We start from the raw sequence: 26,011 nt of genomic DNA, 5'->3' as shown, positions 1-26,011 counted from the left end.
ATATATATATATATATATATATCCCCAAAATAATACAGGTTCTCGTATTAATTTTTGTTCCAAAAGATGCCTTAGGGCTTGTTTTCAGGGGCAGTCTTATTTTTCCAAATTGACTTTTTAAATGAATCTAGGGCTTAATTTTGAAAAAGGCCTATATTTCGAGCATCCTCAGAAATACTGAAAAATCATGATACAGTAGAGTCTCACTTATCCAACATAAACGGGCTGGCAGAACGTTGGATAAGCGAATATGTTGGATAATAAGGAGGGATCAAGGAACAGTCTATTAAACATCAAATTAGGTTATGATTTTGCAAATTACAAATTTTACAAATTAAGCACCAAAACATTATACAACAAATTTGACAGAAAAAGTAGTTTAATACGCAATAATGCTATGTAGTATTTACTGTATTTATGAATTTAGCACCAAAATATCACGATATATTGAAAACATTGACTACAAAAATGTGTTGGATAATCCAGAACATTGGATAAGCGAGTCTTGGATAAGTGAAACTGTGTGTGTATATGTGTATGTATGTATGTATGTATATATATATATATATATATAAACATTTTGGGGAGAAATTATATATATATATATATATGTGTATATAATTTCTCCTCAAAATAATTAATTTTTGCTCCAAAAGATGCCTTAGGACTTGTTTTCAGGAGCTGTCTTATTTTTCCAAATTAACTTTTTAATTGAACTATATCTAGGACTTAATTTTGAAAAAGGCCTATATTTTGAGCATCCCCAGAAATGCTGAAAAATCATGATAGGTCTTATTTCCAGGGTAGGTCTTATTTTGGGTGAAACAGGGTAATAAGGAGAAAGAAAGGCAGGTGGCTCTTTGGCGCATGCGCCTTCCTGCCCTCTGGTGAGCCTTTGGGACCCCGCGCACATGCGCACACCTCCTTGCCGGAGCCGGCGCTCACCTCGTTTAGTCCCTTCCTCCGTCGTGCGCATGCGCGGAACTCCTGCCACAGCGGCTCTTTTCCCGCTCCTTCCAAAGCCGCCTCAGAAACCAACCGGGGCCAGGGCGCATGCGCAGTTTCCCCCCTGTTCCTTTTTCCTCCTCCGAGCGCTGCCATTGGGCGCGCCTCCCTTGCTCCGGAAGTGGCCTCAGTGGTCGCCCCGGAAGTGGACTGAAGAAGAAGAAGAAGGAGGCAGCGGGAGTGTGAGGCGGGGAAGTGTGAAGCGGGCGAGTGAGCGGTCGGTCGGTCGGTCTCGGCGGGAGCGGAGATGCCGGTCCCGGGCTGAGGCCCCTCCTCCCTCCGGCCGCCCCTCCCTCGCTCCGTCCCTCCCTCGCCGGAAGCTGGCGGAGCTGGGCCGGTCCGGGGGCGCGGGGGCGGGCCCCGCCGGCGGGAGGATGATGCGCTCGCAGTGCCTGCTGGGCCTCCGGGCCTTCCTCGCCTTCGCCGCCAAGCTCTGGGGGTTCCTCCTCTACCTCCTCCGCCGGCAGGCCCGCACCGTGAGTACAAAGGCCGCCCGACGCTGGCAGGCTTCGCGAAAGAGACGCCTGGCTTCCGTGTCAGGGCTCAGAGACACCCTCCGGTCCCCCGGGTTTCCTCTGGCTCCAGGCTCTCTTTGGGTGCGTTTTGCACCAGGCCCTCCCTCCAAGTGTTTTGGACTTCCCACTCCTACCATTCCTAACAGCCTTGATATTCTGGGTCAGGCATGGGCCAACCTGGGCCCTCGGGGTGTTGTGGACTTCAGCTCCCAGACACCCTAACAGCTGGCTGGGATTTCTGGGAGATGCAGGCCAAAACACCTGGGGATCCACAGGTTGAGAACTACAGCACTAGATCGCCCTTGGGATTATTATTATATGATTTATACCAGGGGTCCCCAAACTAAGGCCCGGGGGCCACATGCGGCCCATCAAAGCCATTTATCCGGCCCCCACGGCACAAGGGCAGAAGGGGGTTGGGTTAAATGACCCAAGGGGTCTCTTCTTCTCTTACAACCCTTATTATTATTGTTGTTGTTATTATTATTAATATTGAGGCTGGGAGGCCATCTGTCAGGGGTGCTTTGCTTGTGCTTTTGGTGCACAGAGGCAGAAAGGGATTGGACTCAATGGCCCAAGGGGTCTCTTCCAATCCTCTTTATTATTATTATTATTAATTATTATTATTGCTCGGTGACTAACTATAGTCCGGCCCTCCAACGGTCCAAAGGATCGTGAACTGGCCCCCTGTTTAAAAAGTTTGGGGACCCCTGATTTATACTGTCAGAAAGTTCATGGAATCTCCTTTCCTGTTATTTGAACTCATAATAATAATAATAAACTTTATTTATACCCCGCCACCATCTCCCCGCGGGGACTCGGGGCGGCTCATATTGTTACCAAAGTAACAATACAAATACATTAGCACAATATGCTGCTGCTCATTCGTTTAGTCGTTTCCGACTCTTCGTGACCTCATGGACCAGTTCACACCAGAGCTCCCTGTCGGCCGTTAAAACAAAAAGTTAAAACAAAAGTTAATACAACAGTAATAATATCATACAACCACCAAAACAATTCAGTCAAACTTCATAGGTGGGGGGACTGCAGCAGCACTATAAAGATAGAATCATTAGATTAAAATACCCAGATAAGAGGGACCTAGTAAAGTTCAGAATAGAATTATAATGAGGCTGGTCATCCAATGGCTAACTCTCCCAACTCTGGCTACCAGGCATGGGCCAACTTCAGCCCACCAGGTGTTTTGGACTCCAAAACCCCTTACAGCCCCATATCCATAGAGAAGAAGACACATAGATATGCAAAACGGTATAGAAACCAACCACAGCTGGATGGCCTTCTGTAAGCATTGTTTGTGAGATGTTATTTTTTATGTCTGGAAGCTACCCTGAGTCCCTCCAGGAAGATAGGACGAGTAAGAAGTAAACTTTTATTATTATTATTATTATTATTATTATTATTATGGCCATCTTTTGGGAAGGTTTAGATCAGGCAGGGGCAAACTTTGGCCCTCCCTCCAGGTGTTTAGGAATTGAGGATGGCCGACGTTTGCCCATGCCTGTTCTGAACTATAGAATCCATACAGTTGAACACCTCTTTGAACTGCCATGCCTCGAAGCCACAGACTCCTTGGGGTTGCCGAATCATACAGCCAGGGGTATCTCCCAAGGGCTAATCCAGTCCAACTCCCTTCTGCCAGGCAGGAAGAGACAACCCAAGCTCTCCTGAGAGATGCCCATCATCAGCCTCTATTTGAAAACCTTCAGAAAACCCCCAAGCAGCAGCAGCAGACTCTGCTGTCCAGAACGGTATTGAACACCAGAAAGTTCTTCCTCATGTTTAGGTGGAATCAGCTTTCCTTTTTATGGTGTTTCTCTGGGCACCTTCATTCTTGTCAATCTTCTCCTTGATTGTGGGGCCCAGAACTGGAACCTTGGCAAAGTCTGACCAAAGCAGAATAGAGTGGACTACCCATTAATTTAAACACTATCTTCCTATTGAAGCATCTGGTTTGGGGTTTATTCTAAGGAGGCTCAAGTCAGGCAAAAAGACAGTGCTGTTCCTCCACACAAGTAGTGAGACTCTGCCACAGGATGCAGCGATAGCAGCTATTGGCGTTGTTTACTTTCAAGTATTTCTGACTTATAATGACCCCGAGGTGAACCTGTCACAAGACTTGGCAAGATTTGTTGAGAAGAGATTTTGATATAGTTTTCGTCTGAGGCTGAGGGAGTACATTTGCCTGAGCGGACCCTAGTCTTCGGAGTCTGAGCCCAACACTCAGACCACACTTGTTAATTCATATGCCAACTTCAAGCCGCTTTTGAAGGAGATTGTGTTAATTCATGGAAGTTTAGCACCATTGATGGCTAGTAGCCAAGATACTTTCATTATCAGTGGCTGTGTGCCTCTGTATAGCAGTTGCTGGAGAACATAAGACAAATGGCTGTGCCGCCCTCATGTCCTACTGGCTGGTTTCCCAGAAGGAGATGGATGGCTGTTTTGTGGGCAGAGCGCTGGACTATGAAAGGCCTTTGGTTTGATCTACCTTCAGGGCTCCCATGTTCTTATGAGGGGACTTCCCCTGGTTTGTATTGCTTCTCTCCTTGCATTCCCTTGTCCCCATTTTATCATTTGCTGGGGCCAGCTGTCTGTTATCTCAGTGGTGAACATGAGTGGATATTTTTTTGTGTATGTGAATGGCTGGAACCATTCTCCCAAACTCAAGAAAGTTTGGTCTTTGTATGTACTAATTGTAGTCAGTAGTTGTGTTAGTCTGCTTGCAGAAAAGATCAATTTTTATAATTAAAAGGCTAAATGCAGTTTGCTAGTGACATCTGTGGGGCATACGTTCCCAGACTTTGCATGGATTTGTGAAACTGTGAATAATAAAAAACCATATTATTTTCAATAGGATGAACAGTAAAGTACTGAGAATTGTGGGTATAGCTTATATAGGAGGCCTTAAAATGAAAAGTGAAAGTGTGAATAAGTGAAACTATGTATATTGATTCTGCAGACAGAGGTCATAATGCACTGTAGTTTTTCTTGGCATTGTGCACATCAACAACAGTTGTGTTGACTTTAGGGAGGACAAGAAAGCTAGTGTGTTCTAATGATTTGCATGTTGCACTAGTGCTCTATGGAACCAGGATTTAGATTCCTAGCTGAACTTGAAAACCAATTGGTGAGTTTAGCAAGTCACCTTTAGAGGAAGACAAAAGCAGCAAACCTCTCTGAAATAAATCTGTTCAAGAAAACCCTAGGAGAGTGTTGCTATATGTCCGCTTGAAGGCAAGGTTAAAAGAAGTGAAGTATCTTTTTCGGAACTAATTTGCACCTTTTTAGAAACTGTAAGGAATAGTGGTGGATTTGACTTGCAGACAGATAGCAGCAACAAAGGAGAGAAAACAAAGATTTTTATTAGCAGCCTCCTTGAGAACATACAAATTCAAGGCAGCTGTGGTTTCCGTGACGGACTCACTTCACCTGTAATGCAGCCTCCCTCTTTTCTTTCTGACTTCCACTTGGCCAAATATTATTGTAAAGTCTAAGAAGCCATTTAATCTCATGTGCAGAATACACAATGATCTCTTTTTAGTTGTTTTGTTGAGAGAGAATTCAGGATCATTTCTTTTTTCAAATTTCATCTATGTCTCTCAGTTGGTTTGTTCACAAAGCCTTGAAGGTTTCCATCTTAGCCTCCATATTCCCCTGTAAACACTGATATGAAGAATTTTTCCTGACTTCTCTATGTTATTTGTCACCTATGTTTAATTCTAGGTTGTTGTAAGCATTTGGGACTGGACCATCTTTAAGGGTGATCTATCTTGATACAGTGATAATATCTACTGTAAGAAAGCCTTGAAGTAATATAAGATGGATCCAATTATAGAGCATCTGCAGTGAACAAACATGTGTTTGTTCATCTTCAGTCCACAAATGTTGGACTTGTGGGTCTTGTACATCAGGCAAAGTGTGGTAAATTATGCTGAGCTGGAGCTAGAGCTGGTAACTTGGACTTGCTGCTAAGGAGCCAGTTACCTGGGTAAACGATGGCCCATGTACATTGAAGGAAGGATGGGCAAATAGATGGATATAGGGGCATGGCAGGTAGACCTAAGCTTTTGGTTCCTGAAAACAGGCACAATGAGACAAACAGAGGACCAGTGTTGATTTTTCTTATTTCTGTTGTTGAGTTCAGTGCTGGCTCTGGATCAACTGTCCAATTTTTTCCTCCCTCTGAGGATGCCTGGAGGTGCTGGCTGCATAGTGGGATGGAGATTGACAGATAGTGTTAGAACTGAGCTTCATTCTTTTGAAGAAACATGCCTGTTTTCACTGTTTAAAAGTTTACTTGTCATGTTCTCTCAGGCTTTGGCTGCAGCATCTTACCCTTAACCAACTTGTAACTTAGAGCTGTAGTTCTGAAAAGTCACTTTCCAAGCCCTGTCTTTGACTCCCCCAAAGAGAAGGTTGTAAATTATGCCACCCTCCAGATGCTGTTGGACTGCATCTCTCAGTATTCCTTACACTCAACTCCGCTAGGCCTGGGCCATTTGGACTTGTAGTCCAATAATATATGCAGGGCTTTACACACATACATCCAACACACACACACACTTGATGAGGTTTTAGAAATCATCATCATCATCATCTAATTACTTATTAATCGCCCTCCATCCACGATGCTCTAGGCGATTTACAAGATAAAACTGTAAAGGATAAAAATACATACATACAAATATTGATAAAATTAACATAGATTAAAAGCTCTAGTAAAGAGCCAGGTCTTGAGTGCTAGGGTAAAAGGCCCTAACTCACGCATGGCTCTTATATAGGGCAGCAAGGCATTCCATAAGGTAGGGGCAGAAATAGAAAAAGCTCTGCGTCTGGTCCTTTCCAAGTGCATTTCTCTAGGACCCGGTACAGAAAGTAAGTCTCGAATGAAACCATTTGGACTTGAACAAAACTGAGAACTTCCTTAAATTTTACACTGTCAAGGCAGAGAATGGTGGGGTAGTATGGCTTGCCTTTGGGCAGAGCAGAGTTTCTAGTAAGTTTTACGCAATTCAGGAAAATACTGAGTTTTGTCAGCTCACTCCCCCTTTTGAACCTGGAGGGAAGAAAGCAACAAGAATTTGCTGATGAAGTTTCCTTAAGACATAAATATGAAACCCGCCTATACAATTGATCTTTTTCAAATTATATGTAATGCCCCTTTGTTTCGACTCCTTAGTTTTTTCCCTCACCTCTTTTGAAATGCAGCTTTAACATCTAGTTCAAGATGGTATTTTTCCACCTTCTCCTTATATAGGAACTATAAGGAGAACCAGGTGAGCCTCTACTGAGAGCAGCCTCCTTAACCAGCTTCAGTCTAAGGTGTCACATGCGCTTGGAGTTGGTACAGATTGTTCCGTTAAGTGCGATTTTAAGCTGCCAGCAGCTCCTTGAAGCCTGGCTGTGCAAATAGGCTGCTTGTTTTTTGAGTTTTTTTTAAACCAATCCTTGTATTTTTGTGCTTTCTTAAACGGTGGCAGTGATGGGCAGGACAGATGCCAGGCCCGTTTGTTCTTTCTAGGATTTTGGACAGAAAGCCAGGACATTTTGTCTCCTTTACAGATGGAAAGTGTGGCTGATGGGTTAGACACAGAGATGTTGAAGGCACTGGTTTTGGGTGCCTGCTTATTATTTCATGTGGCAACTGTCCATAACTTGATTCAGAGAAAGCAACCCCCATTTGCTTTCTTCCTTCTGTTTCTACCACCTAAACATTTGGCTGAAGTCTCAGTGTATTGCCAGTTTCCGGGGCCCTGTTATTCTTATTGGTAGGAAGGCCAACTCTGTTGAATGAGTTCAGCCATGGCCAGGAGTGTAAGCTTTCCCTTGAAGTTGCTGGCTGTATAACAAGTTAAAGGGTGCTGGATACATATACAGGACTACTTTGAAATCCTGACAGGATAGTTTCACACCTTTTTCCTTCACTCATTTCAAAAGAAGCTTCACCCATCAATACTGCAGCTGTGTTCCTGCTGCAATTGCTAATCTCTTTTTCTAAGCTCCAGCACTGAGTTTCTTGCTTCCTGGAGTTCCTCCAGCCATGAGAAGAAGTAGGTGTCTTCCTTCCAAAAATAGTATGTTTGAACAAGCAGGGGCCATTGCTTAGGTAAAAATACTCTTCTGGACTGGAATGTCAAGACTATCTGCAGTTAGTATGACCACTGGAAGATGCTTGGAGTTCTGTCTCCAAAAAGAACTTCTAGGAGTTCAGGTTGAGGCCTAAAGTCAGCTGTGGTGGGTGGGTCAATGGATTAACCATTGTTAAGGGCCTGAGAGCCCACAGAGAAAACCCTTCCAAAGACAAGGCAATTCTGGGAGTTGTAGTTTCAAAGTAACATTCCTGCAGGCTCTAATTTATTATCATCCCTGGCTTCCAGCTTTAAAGGGAAATAGATAACATACAATAATGTTGCTGGCTGCCTTGGGTCCCATCATCGAAAGGAAAGGAGCCTCCCGTGGCCTAGGGGATAAAAGCCTCGTGACTTGAAGGTTGGGTTGCTGACCTGAAAGCTGCCAGGTTCAAATCCCACCCAGGGAGAGTGTGGATGAGCTCCCTCTTTCAGCTCCAGCTCCATGCGGGAACATGAGAGAAGCCTCCCACAAGGATAGTAAAACATCAAAACATCCGGGCGTCCCCTGGGCAACGTCCTTTCAGACGGCCAATTCTCTCACTCCAGAAGCAACTCCGGTTGCTCCTGACACAAAAAAAAAAAAATCCAAAGGAAAGTGGACTATATAGCAACAGTTGAATAGACTTTTTCATGAGGTCTTTAACCAGTGGTTGAATGAGCATCATTCTGAAGTGCTGTAGATATATATTCCTGCAGGGCCTGGGGTTGGGCGAAATCACTCTTGAGGTTCTTTCCAGCTGTATGATTCTATCGACAGCAAGCCTTCAGAAATGTGTGCTGGAGGGCTCATCTGTTCCTTCTGACAGGAAAGAAGGAGAGCATTGTGTGGTGGGCTGGGAGTAGAGCATTGCTCTCCTGGGGTACCTCAGTAACATACATTTCAACACTTGGAGCCTTCTATTCGTACCTTTCTGTCCCTCTCCTTCTGTTTGCACAAGAAGGAAGGTGAGTGTCTTAATCAATGATGCAGTGCTCACCTTTGAAGTATGGTGGACCTGGCTACTGTCCTGTAGCCATTCCCAAGACCTAAAACATAAGACAGCTTTGTTGGTCCATCTCAACCAAACAATTCTTATTAGCTGCTATGTCCACCTGGAGCTGGGTGTTTTGTCAAGCCAGTGGATCTTACCCATTCATGATCACATTGTTTCCAAATATGGTGTCCAGTTTTGGGCACCACAATTCAAGAAGGATATGGAAAAGCTGGAAGATGTCCAGAGAAGAGTGACCAAATGGTCAAATGGTTGGAGGCCAAACCCTATGAGGAGCAGCTTGGAGGAGATGGGTATATTTAGCTTGAAGAAGAGAAGATTCAGAGGGGACACGAGAGTCATGGTTAAATATTTGACAGGAAGCCACACATTGAGGATGGGGTCAGGCTTGCTTTCTGCTGCTCCAGAGACTAGGGCACAATGGAGCCATGGAGTCAAGTTGCAGGGAAAGAGATTCCATGTACACATTAGGCCCGAGCTGTGGCGCAGGTGGGAGAGCAAGCTAGCTGCAACCAGCTGAAATGAATCACTCTGACCAGGAGGTCATGAGTTCGAGGCCCGCTCAGAGCCTATGTTTGTCTTGTCTTTGTTCTATGTTAAAAGGCATTGAATGTTTGCCTATATGTGTAATGTGATCCGCCCTGAGTCCCCTTCGGGGTGAGAAGGGCGGAATATAAATGCTGTAAATAAATAAATAAATAAATAAATAAATAAGAATTAGAAAGAACTTCCTGATGGTAAGAGCTGTTTTGGTAGTAGAATGTACTGCTGCCTGGTAGTTCAATACAGTCCCATCCTCTGAAGAAGGCTTTAAAGCAGCGGCTGGATGTCTGTCTGTTGGGAGTGCTTTGATTGGGTGTTCCTGTGTGAACTGGATGGCCCTTATAGTTCACAACGCTATCGTTGTGGTTGGAGATAATATAGCTATTGCAGAGATTGTACCTAAATTCAGAAAGGAGCTTGAATTTTGTGGTGAAGGAGGAATTACATGATTGTACCTGGCATTCCCTTGTATTCCCACACTGCATTCTCCTTTCCCACTACACCATGGTATTCTGTCACCCAGGATGCCCTCTCCTCCCCTTGCAGCGGGTGAGATAAGGACAGCACTGTCCCCTTCCCCCTACAAGTGGCATTTTTGTCCTGGGACACTGCTGAATCCCTCCCCCTCCCCTCCTTCAGACTGCTGCGTCTCCTTCCTGAGCCTCTAATCTCTCCTCCCCCCTCCCCACCTTTCAGTAGCCAGTTTCAGCACTTTGGCCATGTGCTTGGACGGTTTCCCACCCTCAAGGGGCCGGGTTGGCTAATTTTGGAAGGGGGCCTTGTGAAGCGGTAAGGTGTCGACTGTGCAGACTTATGGATATCTTTTGAGTGGCATGGGAGGGGCCCTCAATAACCTTAGCTCTCTCACACACACTCACACATAGATATATATGTGTGAGTGTGTGTGAGAGAGCTAAGGTTATTGGGTCTGTGCTCATCTCGATACCCTTCCTAAGGAGGAAGCAGAGCAGGTGGGAGGCAAAAATAGACGTGGAGGAGGGCAAGATAAGGAGCTGCTGTCGGCTGAGCCCTCCCATTGGCCCTTGCTTTGCAGCCCAGTGCCATCCACTCTGACTGGCAGCTGCCTTGCCCTTTGCTCCCTTCTCAGCTGGCAAATTATGGGCATGTTCAAGAGTCTGCTCTCGGTGGCTTCTGTCATTAATTTGTGCCCCCCCCTTTTCCCCACCCAGTCCGTCTCTGATGACCAGTTACTTCAGAGCAGAGGTTGGAAAAGTTACCTCTTGGGGAGAAGTGAGCTGTAACTTCCTTACACAGCAGCATTGTCTTCCCTAGCCCCAAATGGAGGACCTGAACACAAACAGCCAGGGCTTGAACCTGGAGCTGTTAGTTCCCAGAGCCTGCATGACTGGCATTTGAATGAGATGGTCCTTGTGGTCTCTTCCAACCCTTTGTGAGCCAGTGCTGTTCCCTCAAGCAATGGCTTCAGTGCTCCAGGAATAAAGCAGACGTGGCCACCAAAAGGTGGTTTTTCTAACCCTCAGCTCCTCCTGAACTGTTCTGGAGGAAAGAAAGGAGTCACTTGTCCTGTGGTGTTGCTCATCTCCAAGGCTTCATGTTCCAGTTTACTTTGTAGCTTCTCCAAGTCAAAAAGGTCACCAAAGATCTTGTAGAGTGCAGACTCTCTCCCACAAATCCTTCTGTGCCAATAAATTTCTTAGTCATCCAGGGTTAATCAGTTTCCTGGTGAGGTTTCCTCTGTGAGATGACAATACAGAACTGAACCTTCAGCCTTTGGCTCCTTGTCTGCGAGGGTTGCAAGCATTAATCTGAGTGGAATTCTAATCTGGGTTAATATATGGTGTGTCTCCCCAGGTAAAGATGATCACATTGTGTTTTGTCTTGTCTCTGCGGCAGGTAATCCAGTATCAGACGGTGCGCTACGACATCCTTCCCCTTTCCAAAGTTTCACGGGAACGGCTCAGTGAGTATACATCCCCTTTGTTTAGATGTTTCCTGAGTGTAGACACTTTTTTCACCACACTGACTGGGAGATTAGGAGAACTGTAGGGCCAAAAAGAGATTTCTCTAAACTCTGTATCCAAGGTTGCTCCCAAACATTCAGTTAAGAAAAGTTGTTTTTAAACCACACTTCTCCCTTCCCAGTTCCATTGCCACTGTAGTCATTGACTGTTGTGGTTTGAGGATTCTGGGAGTTGTAGTCCAAAAATGTTCACCCTTTCCCAACCTTTCATATGGGGTTGTCACAGAGTGGGAGGGAAAGTGGTGTCATTTGGGAAAGGGGTCCAGAGGAAGGATACTGGGAGTTGAAGTTTGAAAAAGTAAATTTCCACAACTCTGACTAGAAAGGCTTGGTGAAGGGGATGTTGATGAAACGCCAGTCATAATCTCTGGGGTGCTTCTCATCTATTCTCTCCTCCCTTCTGTCACAGACCAAGTGAAGAGAAAGATCCTTGTCTTGGATCTGGACGAGACGTTGATCCACTCCCATCACGACGGGGTCCTGCGGCCAACAGTGAGGCCCGGCACTCCCCCCGACTTCATCCTCAAGGTGAGATGCTTCAGGGTGAAGGACGGGCAGAGATAAGTGGGAGGAATGGAGAATGAAATAGGCAGATGTCCCCTTCTCATTTGGTTTTTAAAAACACACACACACACACTGCCCAGATGTCATTAGAACCACTTTCTGCCTACTTTCTTCCCTTCTCCTACTAAGAGAAGGTGGACCTCACAATAACCAACACCTTGGCAACGGTGGGCAGGCTCTCTTTGTGGCTCCTTCCTTCCTTCTTCCTTTCCCCTCATACATTTGTCACCTTTCCAGCTTTGGTGGGCCACATCTGGCATTGTGGTTGCATTTTGCCTGGAGGATCAAACATTTTTAGGTCTTCTCTGTAGTAGAGGACAGAACTGAAAATAATAGTTTTTGAAGATGAGCATTCTTTAGTAAGATATGTGTATACTTCTGAACTCTGACTAGATCAGAGTGAGAAGGGCTTTGTGTGTTAGTTCCCAGGTAAACAAGCTCATCTTCTTTACTTTATGAAATTATCTCTTCCAATTTGATCCCCATTGGGCACCACCTGTCTTCCCCAGACAATAGGAGCAGCCACCAAGGATGATGGGAGTTGAAGGTCAATAGATCAGTGGAAGACAGAAGCCCCTCTTTCTCCAAAATGAGCATACGTTCCTGACCCATGTCCTATCCCACATCCGGCACATGGGCGTACTATCCAGGAGTTTCTGGTTTGTGAGGCAGATGCAAAGCTTGGTTGTGAACAGCTAGTGATATGGGCAATCCTGGTGTTTTCAACCATGCATTGTTTTAAAAGATTCAGCTTCTTTTGGATTTATTTTTATAACAAAGGTTATAATTAAAATATTTATAAAAGATAATTGGATGTTCAGGAAGGTCCGGGAATTTTCATCCAGGCTTTGTTTGAAAAGATTTGGATTCTTTTGGTTTTGTTTTTATAACAAAAGTTAAAATATTTCTATTCCTCCCTGTTTTCCAGGTTGTCATTGACAAGCATCCAGTCCGCTTTTTTGTACATAAGAGGCCGCATGTGGACTTTTTTCTAGAAGTGGTAAGGCATTTTCTCCGTTTGTCCATTTGTAGTGTGACTTGGCTTTTTAGTCAAGGGTCTGGATTGGGCTGGCTCCCATTCCGATACCAAAATCAACATCCCTGCTGTACAGAGAAGCTTTATGTATGATACGTGCATGCTGCAGCAGGCTTATTGCTTGGAAAAGTGTGGCCTTTGGGACCTATGGCTTCCTAAGTGTGTATTTTCTTTTAGAATTGTTTTTTTCAGAAGAACTTTCTGCCTCCAAATACACTGGCTTATGACACCCGGTAGATCATTGTAGGACCTTTATTTCAGTTTCTGTTTTATGATGATAATGATGGTGATGATGATAAAAGTAATGTAATTCTGATGATGATGATGATAATAATAATAATAATAATAATAATGTATTACTTGCCTCTCCTTGTGGCTAAAAACAAACTCTTCCAAAATCCCTTCTAGGCGGCTGCTTTATGCTGAAGTGAGCCTTTCCTAACTGCTTTGAGTCTCCTTGTGGAGAGAAAAAGGAAGGTATAAATAAATATGATGATGATGATGATGATTATTATTATTATTTTTAAAAAACGCTCACTTCAGCCTAAAGCAGCCCCCTAGAAGGGATTTTGGATAGGTTTGTTTTTAGCCACAAGGAGAGGCAGGTAATTTATTATTATTATTACTATTATTATTATTATTATTTTCTTTTAGGTGAGTGATGCTGCCCATTAGCCCCCAGGCTTCAGGTCAGCAATTTGCCTATTCAGGAATCTAGCTTAAGTCTGCAGAGAAATGGCCCTCCATCCTCTGTTTAAAAATCACAAAAATTAAGCGTTCACCATCTTCCAAGGCAGGCTTTCCTCCTGTTAAAATAGCTCTTACTATAACAGGATGTTTGTTTATTTATTTACTGCATTTATACCCCGCCCTTCTCACCCTGAAGGGGACTCAGAGCGGTTTACAAAGGATGTTCTTCCACTTATTGAGAAATCACCCTCCTTCCTTCCTTAACTCAGGGGTTTCCAAGAAGATTAAGAAAGGAGGATTAGGAAAGGTCTATGTGTTGCATGGTCAGGATAGGAAAGACTGAGGAGTTGGTCACTAGAATAGATGGGAAGCTGGAATGTGCCTAAGTCAACAGCAGAGTTTGGTGCCTCTGTGACCTCTTTCCTGGTGATGCAAACTTGGGCTCCATCTTCCAGGAAGTGGCTCTTCTGGCCTCCTGGGAGCGGATCTGATCCACTTGCTGCCCTGCCCTTGCCTTTTCCCATTGGAACCACAGCCCAACTGGATTGGCCAGCTTGTCTACTCGGCCTTGGCAGCGCTCTCTCCTCTGCATTAAGGCTGTAGGAAGAAAGCCTCTGTCTCTTCTTAAGGGCAACTATGCTGGGGACAGGAGAATTTCAATAGGGAAGGGAATGGCCACAACTGCAGGCTCTAAACTAGAGCTCTGAATGGGGAAATAACCCCACTCTTAGAGGCTGGCAGCCTTTTAATATTTCCAACTCCAAGCCGACCTCTCCGGATAACCATAACAATGCTCAGCCATGCTGGCAGACTCTCAGATTTGCCATGGACCTGTACAGTGCAACTGCCCATTCCTAAGAGTTTGGCAGGATTAAGAAGGTTTTCCTCCTTTTTTTTAGTGATTTAGCATAATCAGTTCATTCAGGCTGGAAAGGAGGGGGGGAAGGAATCTAAATCCCCGCCACAGAAGGAGTGGCAAAGGTTCAAAAAGGAGTTTGTGGCTTTGATGGTTTTCTTCGGGACTCAGATAAGGATTGTAGGCAAGCCTTTAATTTGGCATGGGCTCTGAGGAGCTTATAAAGAAAGTGAGCAGAGGGGGGTGTCACAGAACGGGAGAGAAACCACCCAGAGAAGTTAACTGCCCCTTTTCCTTTGGCCTTTCCCAGGTGAGCCAGTGGTATGAACTCGTGGTCTTCACAGCCAGCATGGAAATCTACGGCTCGGCCGTGGCAGACAAGCTGGACAACAACAGGAGCATTTTAAAGAGGCGATACTACAGACAGGTGAGACCCTTTCCCCCATTTGCTGGGTTCCCAATAGAGCTGCCAAGGAGAGGAAAAGACAGCCTTTGTGGGACAACCAGTGGCCGGACCCAGGCGAGGAAAGCAGAGTGGCCTGCTTCTTGCTTTGCCTTCTCTCTAATCAGTTGCAGAAGAGGAGGAGGAGGAAGTGTGTGGGTCTTTAGCTTTTTGCAAATCCTTTCAGGTGCTGCCAGGTTGAAGCTATGAGAATGTTGACCCCATGAACTGTCCTTTCAGTCCCCAAATGTCTAGAATTGCAGTCACAGATGACTTCCCTTGAGGGTTTAAAAATAGAATTTCAGCATCCAAAGAGAATCGACCGGCCAAGTGAATATGAACACAGCCAGTAAAAGAGTTCTTTATCAGAACAATGTTTCTCGCTCTTTGCATTGCTAGAAGTTTGGAAGCTGCAGGGAAATTTTGCAGTGGGCAGAATTATTTTTTATTGGGTAACACCTTTACTGTTTTACTGCTTTCTGGTGCCTTTGCTGAAGTTTGTGTGCTGCTCACATTTCTCAGTGTCTTTGCTGAAATTTGTGCTGCCCAAAGCAGCCCTTTCCCTCAGCTGGCGATGCCAGTCTCCCCTCCCCATTGCCATGTTGCAGTGATTCTTAACCTGTGGTCCATACATCCCTAGGGATGAGCCTCAGAGCACCTGGGAATTAAATGGGGAAAACAGTTCCCCACCCCCTTTAATTTCTTTCCTGACAGTTTGAAAATGGTCAAACTACATTATTGTATCAAATTGCATTTTTAAAGTATTGTTTTCACTCCTCAAATGTATAAGGTGGCATGACTTACTGTATACTGTGTCAGGCATGGGCAAACTTCGGCCCTCTCTTCAGGTGTTTTGTGCTTCAACTCCCCCAATTCCTAACAGCTTACCAGTTGAAGTTTGACCATGCCTGTAGTTTATCAAAGAGGCCCCAGGCTCAAAAGAGGTTAAGAACTATTTATTTATTTACAGTATTTATATTCCGCCCTTCTCACCCTGAAGGGGACTCAGGGCGGATCACATTGCACATATAAGGCAAACATTCAATGCCTTTTAACATAGAACAGAGACAGACGCAGGCACGGGTGGGCCTCAAACTCATGACCTCTTGGTCAGAGTGATTTGTTACAGCTGGCTGCTAACCAGCCTGCGCCACAGCCCAGCCTACATTTTATCAGGGAAGGTTTCCCCCTAGGAATGAGGGCTGAGGTCTAATTCAAGCAAGAGTTTCCCCTTCTTGTACAGTAAAAAAAAGCCTGATGTTCACAGGGGATCCATTTCCAGCCGGACTGCAGTTACCTGAAACTGTAGATATGACTGGATGCCATAAAATCGCCTAATTTCCAATCCCATCTGTAGAACTGCATTGGAGAACCTAGAGATTTCTAGGGGATGTCTTCCAACTCAAATCTGGGGTAATTTCCAGGGGAAGCATAGCATATTATTGACAGGAGGGCCTACACATTCATAATGCGACCATTTCCCCCCAAGATACGTAGTTCTTAACTGTGCTGTACTCATGTTCCTCCGTCCTCTCTGTCTCTTTTCAGCATTGCACTTTGGAGCTGGGCAGTTATATCAAGGATCTTTCGGTCGTGCACACCGACCTCTCTAGCATAGTCATCCTGGACAATTCGCCGGGAGCCTATAGGAGCCATCCAGGTAAGGTGTCCCTTGCCCCATTGTCGGGTTCTCTTCTCCCAGTTGTGCTGTGGGTCAGTTTTCCATCAGAAAAAACACCAAGACACATGCTGGTAGATTCCAACAGGTTCTATTGTACATAATACTAGAACCTTCTCTTTGGCCCACTTATATAGGGGCTCTCACATACCAGAGGGTAATTGAGGTTTTATGGCTGGCCCGTTTTATGGCTGGCATCTGTTCTTTGTCAGCTGACCGGAGATGTCAAAGATTGGATTCATGACATCCATCTCCAGCTCAATAATGGGAAGCGGGCTCTGCTTGGCCAGAGACAGAGTTGGTGTGTCCCCTTCCTGTGGCATTTCCTGCTTGTTCCTGGTCCTGGGGAAATTTCTCTGTGGAGCTCAGGGTGTTGTGCATAGGGTTACATAGAGGAAAATTCACTTTTTTGGCCTTCAGCTCCCAGAATCCCTTTCCACTTAGTCCAGGCAGTAAAGCTACTCAGAACAATAGCTCAAAAAAGGCTTGGGATCCTTATCCTTGCAAACACTTGGCCAAGGCAGCTCAGGCCTTCCCTTGACCACAGCAGGAGCGGTGAAGAAGAGGTCACGGATGCCCCCTGCAGGCCAGGAGGACCTTAACTCTTTCCTTCCCAATTGTGAGCAGTGATTAGCAGCTGTAGCAAATCCTCAAGCTTCTCTTCACTTTTTATTTTAATACAGAACTTATCATGTTGTATGACATTTTTCTGGTTTACACAACAGAGGGTGGGATGTTGCAATTTCTTCCCCCAGGTTCCCCTCCAACGTGCATGGAAATGCCTCTGTTTTTTTCCAGAGTTTCTTTCAAAATAGTCACAAGACATGACTTCACTCCCTCTCACTATTTTGAGATGGGTTTCTCTTGACAAAAGAAGGACTGGGTGGGCAGTGGAGAAGCAGGATGCTTTTTGGCATTTTATAAAAGGGGGGATTCTGCAGTTTTCTGGCAGAAACTGACTGAGAAGGGAGACAAATACATTGAAGGTTTGGGAGACTCTGGAAAATGGGTTTGGAGCTACAAAGGAGGGTTTTAAGGGCTGCGTATGTGAAATTTAATTTTGGAAAGATTTTCTCCCTTCCCAAATTATTTTATATCCAGAAAGTGAGCTAGAAATTAACTCCCTATCATTTCCTTTTGGAGGAGGAAGGTCTTCTGGATCCAAAAATGGCTCAGAAAAGGGCAAAAAACAGCCAAATTAGTCACATCCCTGTGTCCTTTTAAAAATAAATAATTTAAATAATAAATCATTATATCATATGAGTCCTTCCAATAACACACATAAGTGGCACCTAGGGGAGCATGCTGCAGACTGTATGGTTGTGAACTGCAAGGATGCTCAAATGTGGGGTTGTTTTTCCATGTCAGGAGTGACTTGAGAAACTGCAAGTTGCTTCTGGTGTGAGAGAATTGGCCATCTGCAATGATGTTGCCCAGGGGATGCCTGATGTTTTGACATCCTTGTGGGAGGCTTCTCTCATGTCCCTGCATGGGAAGCTGGAGCTGACAGAGGGAGCTCATCCGCTCTCCCCCAATTCGAACTGGCAACCTTCAGGTCAGCAACCCAACCTTCAAAACGGTCTAATCCGTTGCGCCACCAGGGACTCTTCTCAAATGTGTTGGAACTCAACCACATCCTGCACAAGGTTATAGTCCTTATCACGGACTTAGAAAGGCAAATGAGTTAGATGGCAGGGAAAAGCACTTTCCTCATTGGCTTCTCTGTGTGCTTGCCTTCCTTTCTTCCTATCCCCTTGGGGTTAGACCAGTCATGGGCAGGTGTCAGCCCACCAGGTGTTTTGGACTCCCAACTCCCACCATGCCGGTAGGCTGTTAGGAATTATGGGAGTTGTCGTCCAAAACACCTGGAGGGCTAAATTGTACTCATGCCTGCACTGGAAGCTTCTAATCTGCTGCTCCTGCTGCTGTTGCTGCTCCTGTACTATTTTTGAATGCCTGTTTGAACTCAGAGAATCGTAGAGTCGGACGAGATTTCACGGGCCATCCAGTCCAACCCCATTCTGCCAAGAAGCAGGAAAATCTCATTCAAAGCACCCCCGACAGATGGCCATCCAGCCTCTGCTTAAAAGCCTTCAAAGAAGGAGCCTCCACCACACTCCAGGGGAGAGAGTTCCACTGCGGAACAGCCCTTCTCACAGTGAGGAAGTTCTTCCTGATGTTCAGGTGGAATCTCCTTTTCCTGTAGTTTGAAGCCATTGTTCCGTGTCCTAGTCTGCAGGGCAGCAGAAAACAAGCTTGCTCCCTCCTCCCTATGACTTCCCTTCACGTATTTGTACATGGCTATCATGTCTCCTCTCAGCCTTCTCTTCTGCAGGCTAAACATGCCCAGTTCTTTAAGCTGCTCCTCATAGGGATTGTTCTCAGATCCTTAATCATTTTAGTCGCCCTCCTCTGGACACATACCAGCTTGTCAACATCTCCCTTCAACTGCGGTGCCCAGAATTGGACACAGTGTGATTCCGGGTGTGGTCTGACCAAGGCAGAATAGAGGGGGGCAGGACTTCCCTGGATCTAGATGCTATATACCTCTATTGATGCAGGCCAGAATCCCATTGGCTTTTTTCACCGCTGCATCACATTGTTGGCTCATGTTTCCCTTCCTCCCCACGAGGACTCCAAGGTCTTTTTCACACGTCCTGCTGTTGAGCCAGGCATCGTCCCCCATTCTGTATCTTTGATTTGTCCCTGTTGAACTTCATTTTGTTAGTTTCGGCCCATCTCTCTAGTCTGTCAAGATCGTTTTGAATTCTGCTCCTTTCTTCTGGAGTGTTGGCTCTCCCTCCCAGTTTGGTGTCATCTGCAAACTTGATGATCGTGCCTTCTAAGACTCCGTCTCTTCTTTTCCCTGGCAGATAATGCGATACCCATCAAGTCGTGGTTCAGCGATCCCAGCGACACGGCGCTCCTCAACCTGCTCCCCATGCTTGATGCCTTGAGGTAAAGGAAGCCGAAAGGGAAAGCGGAGAGGAAAAGATTGGGGGAGGGGGTCTGGTTTGGTCGAGTGCAGGAGAGATGGGCCATTTTTCTGCCCCTAGCATCAACTGTGGGTTGTTTATTTAATTTATATACTGCTTTTCTCCCCCAGGGGAACTCAGAGTGGTCTAACACAATGGCAGAATTAGATGCCACATATAATACAAATGTAGTAAAACTAAACATAAAACACAATTAAAATCCGGTATCCAAATCAAATTAAAACGATAAAAACCATGTGACCATTGCATCAAAAATGCTCAACAAAACAGTTTTAACTTGCTATAAACCAGGCATGGGCAAACTTCACCCCTCCAGGTGTGTTGGACTTCAACTCCCACAATTCCTAACTGCCTACCAGCTGTTGGGAATTGTGGGAGTTGAAGTCCAAAACACCTGGAAGGGGAGAAGTTTGCCCATGCCTGGCCTGAAGTGTAACAACATGATACTACACCCTAGATGGGAAGGGATAGAGGGGATTGAGCAAGTAGAATCATAAAATCCTAGAGTTGGAAGAGACCTCATGGGCCATCCAGTCTAGCCCCCTGCCATGAAACAGGAAAATTGCATTCAAAGCACCCCTGACAGATGGCCATCCAGCCTCTGCTTAAAAGCCTACAAAGAAAGAGCCTCCACCACACTCTGGGCCAGAGAGTTCCACTGCTGAACAGCTCTCTCTCAAGTGAGGAAGTTCTTCCTAATGTTCAGGTGGAATCTCCTTTCCTGTCGTTTGAAGCCCGGGCTGTGGCGCAGGTGGGAGAGCAAGCCAGTTGCAACCAGCTGCAATGAATCACTCTGACCAGGAGGTCATGAGTTCGAGGCCCGCTCGGAGCCTATGTTTGTCTTGTCTTTGTTCTATGTTAAAAGGCATTGAATGTTTGCCTATATGTGTAATGTGATCCACCCTGAGTCCCCTTCGGGGTGAGAAGAGCGGAATATAAATGCTGTAAATAAATTAAATAAAATAAATTGTTCCATTGTGTCCTGGTCTCCAGGGCAGTAGAAAACAAGCCTGCTCCCTCCTCCCCTTCCCCTTACATCTTAATCCATGGCCCTCCATGGCCCTTAATCCATGTGTCCTCTCTCTCAGCCTTCTCTTCCGCAGGCTAAACATGCCCAGCTCTTTAAGCCACTCCTCATAGGGCTTGTTCTCCAGACCCTTGATCCTTTGAGTCATCTTCCTCTGGACACATTATAAACAGGCCACAAAAGATGGCAGTTTGTGCTAGATAAAGGAGTTGGAAGGTCTCACTAGGCACGATATCACAAGTACTACATTTGCAAAGTTGAACCAGCTGGTTTGGGGCAAGGATAGAAAAGTAAGGGTACAGAAGAAGGGGGCTGCTCCCCTAACAAATGGACACTGGACTCAAATCTTCCCATCCACGCACATGTCAGAGGATGGAGTGACTGCCCGAATGCCAGGAGGAAGATCGTAACCTCGATCCTATTCTCTTTGCAGGTTCACAGCGGACGTCCGGTCGGTGCTCAGCCGGAACCTGCACCAACATCGCCTTTGGTGACGGCGGCTTCTCCTTTCTTCAGGATGTGGCCCACCACCTCTGCCTTATCCTGCCACCGCGGACCCCTGCCCGACCTCTCTGCGCCCGCCTCAATTGCCGCCCGGACTCAACTGGCGAAGAGGTCTGGACTCAACCGGCCGGGAAGCGGGGGGCAACACGGCCGGAGGACAATGTGTCCTGGGTGGCTCCCGATCCCGTGAGCGGCCTTTGCCTCTCGGCACGCCCATCGCCGTGGCGGGGACTTAAGCAGGGCGTTGCTTGGCTTGGGGAGGGGAGTCTGTTGAGCAAGAAAGGGGATTGACACAAGCCAGCCAGCCACCCGGAAGGAGTTTCAAGGGACACTTGCGTGAGACGAGGCTGCATTTCTCAGTGGAAAGACCGCGCTCTCCCTGTACAAAGATCTCACTTTTACTGCTCTTTTATTTCTCTCCTTTGTTGTCATTTTCTCTCTCCTCTGACTCTAGAGGAAGAAGAGCAAGGAGGAGGAGGAGGCCCTACAAGTTCCTAGGACTGGCCATTGGTTTCTGTTTGTTCCCCCCCCCCCCCCAACCAATCCACACCTTGGGTATTTTTTTTTTTTTTGGTCTCCTTCAACCCTGGTCTTGTTTGAGGGAGATCGGCCCTCCTGCTTTCCTTTTTTTCGTTTCCGTTGGACTTTTGGGACGGGGAGGACTGGAATGACAAGAATATTATAGCCTTGAACTGAGGTGGAAAGAAAATTACACCTAAATCCGACTCTCTGGAGAGTTCTTGTTGTTCATGGGGGAAGTTCGAACTGGCTTCTTAAACCTTTTGCAATTGCAGACATGGGCAAGCTTGGGTCCTCCAGGTGTTTCGGACTGCAACTCCCATCATTCCTAACAGCCTCAGGCCCTTTCCTTTTGCCCCTCAGCCGCTTAAGCGGCTGAGGGGCAAAAGGAAGGGGCCTGAGGCTGTTAGGAATGCTGGGAGTTGCAGTCCAAAACAACTGGAGGGCCAAAGTTTGCCCATGTTTGTCAAAGTTTGCCCGTGTTTGTCTGTCGGGAAGAAAATAGAGAGGAAAGTGGGGACTTAATGGAAAACATGGCTATGGGGAACAGCTTGCAACCATAGACAGATGGGAGTTATAGTTTTATCCCTGCTGGAATGTCCCAGACTTAGCCATTGGTGTCTTTCTCATTGTTGTCAACCAAGTCCCAAATCCGCTCCAGGTTTTAGTCATTGCCTTAAAGGAGCCATCCATGGTGCTGAAGTTAGAGACCAAGATACTGCACATTTCTCTAAAGTTCAGGCTAAAACCCGGAGTGGATTCCATTCCTCTACTGGCATGATGTTTCTGAGGCATTTATCTCAATTGTGGGCATTTTACTTCCTCTTCGAACGTAAACAATGAAGGAAACTCCCTTTCTCTATGGCTACAAATTTATAAAGTTAAGGGTCTCATTTCTTACTCTTTCTACACTGCCATATAATCCACATTATCTACTTTGGATTATCTGAGTCTACACTGCCATCTGGATTTTATATGGTAGTGTAGAAGGGGCCTGAAGCTGCATCTATACTTTAGAGTTAATGCAGTTTGACGCCACTTGGAACTGCCATGGCTCAATGCTGTGGCATCCTGGGAGTTGTAGTTTGATGTTCCTTGGAAGAAAATCTTGTCAAACTACAACTCCCAGGATCCCATTGTATTGAGCCCTTGCAGTTCAAAGCAGATAATCTGGATTTTATATGGTAATGTAGAAGGGGCCTGAAGTTAGATCTATATTTTAGAGTTAATGCAGTTTGACACCACTTGAACTGCCATGATTCAATGTTATGGCATCCTGGGAGTTGTAGTTCGATGTTCTTTGGAAGAAAATCTTGTCAAACTACAACTCCTGGGATCCCATTGTATTGAGCCTTTGCAGTTCAAGTGGAGTCAAACCACATTAATTCTACAACGTAGACTTCCTTCTGCTTCTCTAAAATATATTTCCTGCGTTGGACACTCTTTATGATGTAACAGCAACTCCCATTGGCCAAAACAGGAGCAGAGTGATGGGTGTTGCGGTCCATTTGCTCTAATGGCAAAATTCCTCCCAAGGAGGGTCTTATGAAAGCAGGGGATACCGTCCGTTGCGTCGTCTTTCAAATTAATTTTATTGCCTTTTCAATATCAAAAATAAAAAGGAAGCAACAAACGCGGACCTTGAACTAAGAAGCAAATCGAAGGATCCAATATGAAAAAATCACTCCGTAACGTTCCAACTATCACTACTTTCTATCCCTCTCCCTTTACAAAATAAAATAGAAAAAAAGAACATCAACTGACATTTGCCCTCCTCAAGCAAAGGCTGCTTTGTGACTTACTACATATACTTCTTGTTCTACGGAATTGCATTTTGGCTTCTGCTAAATATAAACCAATCTAATACAACATTAATATGATTTGGCATGAATTTTAAAATCCATGTCAGCCATTTATCCATTTTTATCTTGTAAATTCATCTTTAACGCATCGCCTTAGTATCCTTATTCTCCCTCAATTGAAATTAATCTTACTGTTTTTCAACAATTTATTCCTAAATACTTCCTTTTTGTATTTCCACCTTAAGAGTCTTCTTTCACCAGTCCATCCTCCTACCATATACCGTATATACTTGAGTATAAGCCGACTCGAATATAAGCCGAGGCACCTAATTTTACCACAAAAAAACTGGGAATAATATATAATATAATAATATATAATAATAATATTTATAATAACAAAACTTTGTTTATAGACCGCCCTCTCGCCAGGGGTACTCGGAGTGGTTTACATACAAAAAGGCAAACATTTAGTGCCATAAATTCAAGCAGAACAAATACAAAATAATATTATTAAACCTATGACAAATCAAAAGTGTAATTAAATAAAGGTATACAAAAGGTATATATAATAGTATATTTAGGAATATATATTGGTGAATGTACCTCTCTCTCTATATATATATATTGAATTGAGGATTATTGGCAGATATGGATATATAAATATATGGATATATATATATATACACACACACACACACACACGAACATAATACTTTATATTTCTATACCGTCACCATTTCCCCGAAGGGACTCGGGGCAGCTAACATGGGTTCAAGCCCAAAACAAAACAGAGTAAAACGATTACAACGAATATCAAAACAAAAACAATAACATCAAATTAAATAAACAATTTTTAAAAATACAGTAAAATACATAAAATCAGAACAAATGAGTAATAATACAACATCAACCAATAATTATATATAATAGTATGTATATATATCAGATTTAGGATTATTGCTGGATATATACACACACACATATACTATATACAGTATATATATATAGTATATATGTGTGTATATGTATCAGATTTAGGATTATTGGGGGATATAGATATTGTTTTATATTATATATATATATAGGTAAATCTACCAATAATATAATAATAATATAATAGTATATGTGTGTATGTCCATATATAACGAATTGAGGATTATTGGGGGATATAGATTTATAATTTTGTATTGTTCATATTATGTATATATACTATTATATATTTTGTGTATATATATATAGTATACTAGCTGTGCCCGGCCACGCGTTACTGTGGCAAAGTGGTGGTGGTATTGGTTAAAAATTGTTGTGTAATTTTTATTTGACGTTATTTGCATTTTTTATTAATTTTATTGTAAGTTATATTTTTATTTATTATATTTTATTATTTTCTTGTATTATTTTTGGTTATTTTCTGTTATTATAGTATTTTATTGTATCAATTTTTTAGTGTTTTTTATTATTTTTTATTGGGTTGTTAGGAGACCAAGTTGGAGGAGCTTAGCCTTCTAACTGGCAGCAATTGGATAAAAGCAATTATTCCTCTCTCTCTCTAATTAGGACTTTATTTTTCTTTTCTTTTTGTTGTATCAACCTAGAGGCGTGGATGATGGGTTGTGTTGTCAAATTTCGAGGTTGGGGGGCCTGTAGTTTTGTTGTTTTGTGGGTCGCCGTGATGCCATCACTCTTTTATATATATAGATGTGTGTATATATATCAGATTTAGGATTATTGGGGGATATATATATATATATATATAGGTACATATACCTATAATATAATAGTATATGTATGTGTGTATATATAACGAACTGAGGAATATTGGGGGATACAGATTTATAATTATAATTTTGTATTATGTATGTATACTATTATATATTTTATATATTATTCCTATAAATATATATAATTATATATATATATATCCATCAAAAATCCTCAATTCCTCAATTATAATTTCGTATTTTTATGTATATATAGTATTATATATTTTATATATTATTTCTATAAATATATATAATTATAAAATAATACATCTATATCCCCCAATAATCCTCAATTATAATTTCGTAAATTATATGTATAAATACTATTATATATTTTATATATTATTTCTATAAATATATATAATTATAAAATAATATCTATATCCCCCAATAATCCTCAATTCGTTATATTCCAGTCCATACTCAAGATTGACAGCGATGAGCGTTCAAGGCTGGAAGCTGCTCGTCTTTCTGAGTCTGCGCGAAACCCTTTGGCCACGCCTCCTTTTCCTTCCCCCTTTCACGTGACCAGCCCCTCCCTCCCGCCGGGACTACTTCGCGGGGGTGTGAGTGCACGTGACAATTCCTCTCCGCTGACGTCAGCCACATGACAGGACGCTTCACCTTACCTCAGCCTCGGAGCCGGATCCTTCCGCCTTTCCGTTCCTGGTTTGCGTTTCTCAATTTTTTATATATATTTTTTTCGATACCGGTATAAAGACGAAGGTCCTTTAGCGCCGCATCTTGTGCCTTTAAATCTTTAAAGGAGAAGCTGAGAAAAGGTTCTGGGACTACTTTGTTTTGGTGTGTGACGTCACGTTCGGCGGAAGGATACTAGGGAAGGGCGTCGACTCAGTCATAACCATAAGTTACTCCGTTGGTGGCTCTCTGTTGCGCCATTGGCGGAGGCCTACTCATATTCTCA

The 26,011-nt window shown here is 44.1% G+C and overlaps 1 protein-coding gene and 1 long non-coding RNA gene across 2 annotated transcripts; one reads left to right on the top strand and one right to left on the bottom strand.

Moving 5' to 3' along the window:
• Nucleotides 1-1,105: 1,105 nt before the first annotated feature.
• Nucleotides 1,106-21,727, top strand: ctdnep1 (CTD nuclear envelope phosphatase 1). The gene is made up of 8 exons (XM_062957918.1): nucleotides 1,106-1,481; nucleotides 11,083-11,149; nucleotides 11,619-11,737; nucleotides 12,702-12,773; nucleotides 14,666-14,782; nucleotides 16,346-16,457; nucleotides 19,349-19,433; nucleotides 20,932-21,727. Exons 1-8 carry the CDS (start codon nucleotides 1,380-1,382, stop codon nucleotides 20,990-20,992), a joined length of 735 nt encoding a protein of 244 aa, XP_062813988.1. The 5' UTR covers nucleotides 1,106-1,379; the 3' UTR covers nucleotides 20,993-21,727.
• On the bottom strand, nucleotides 4,884-25,965 carry LOC134292573 (uncharacterized). Its single transcript, XR_009999813.1, has 2 exons — nucleotides 25,716-25,965; nucleotides 4,884-5,746 (listed from the first exon to the last, which is right to left on the bottom strand). It is a non-coding gene; the product is annotated as an uncharacterized LOC134292573 (long non-coding RNA).
• Between the last annotated feature and the right edge of the window lie 46 nt (nucleotides 25,966-26,011).

Source organism: Anolis carolinensis, chromosome 6 (assembly GCF_035594765.1).
Source record: "Anolis carolinensis isolate JA03-04 chromosome 6, rAnoCar3.1.pri, whole genome shotgun sequence".
NCBI lineage: Eukaryota > Metazoa > Chordata > Lepidosauria > Squamata > Dactyloidae > Anolis > Anolis carolinensis.
Note: the sequence above shows the minus strand (reverse complement) of the source record. Positions and strands in the feature narration are given on the sequence as shown.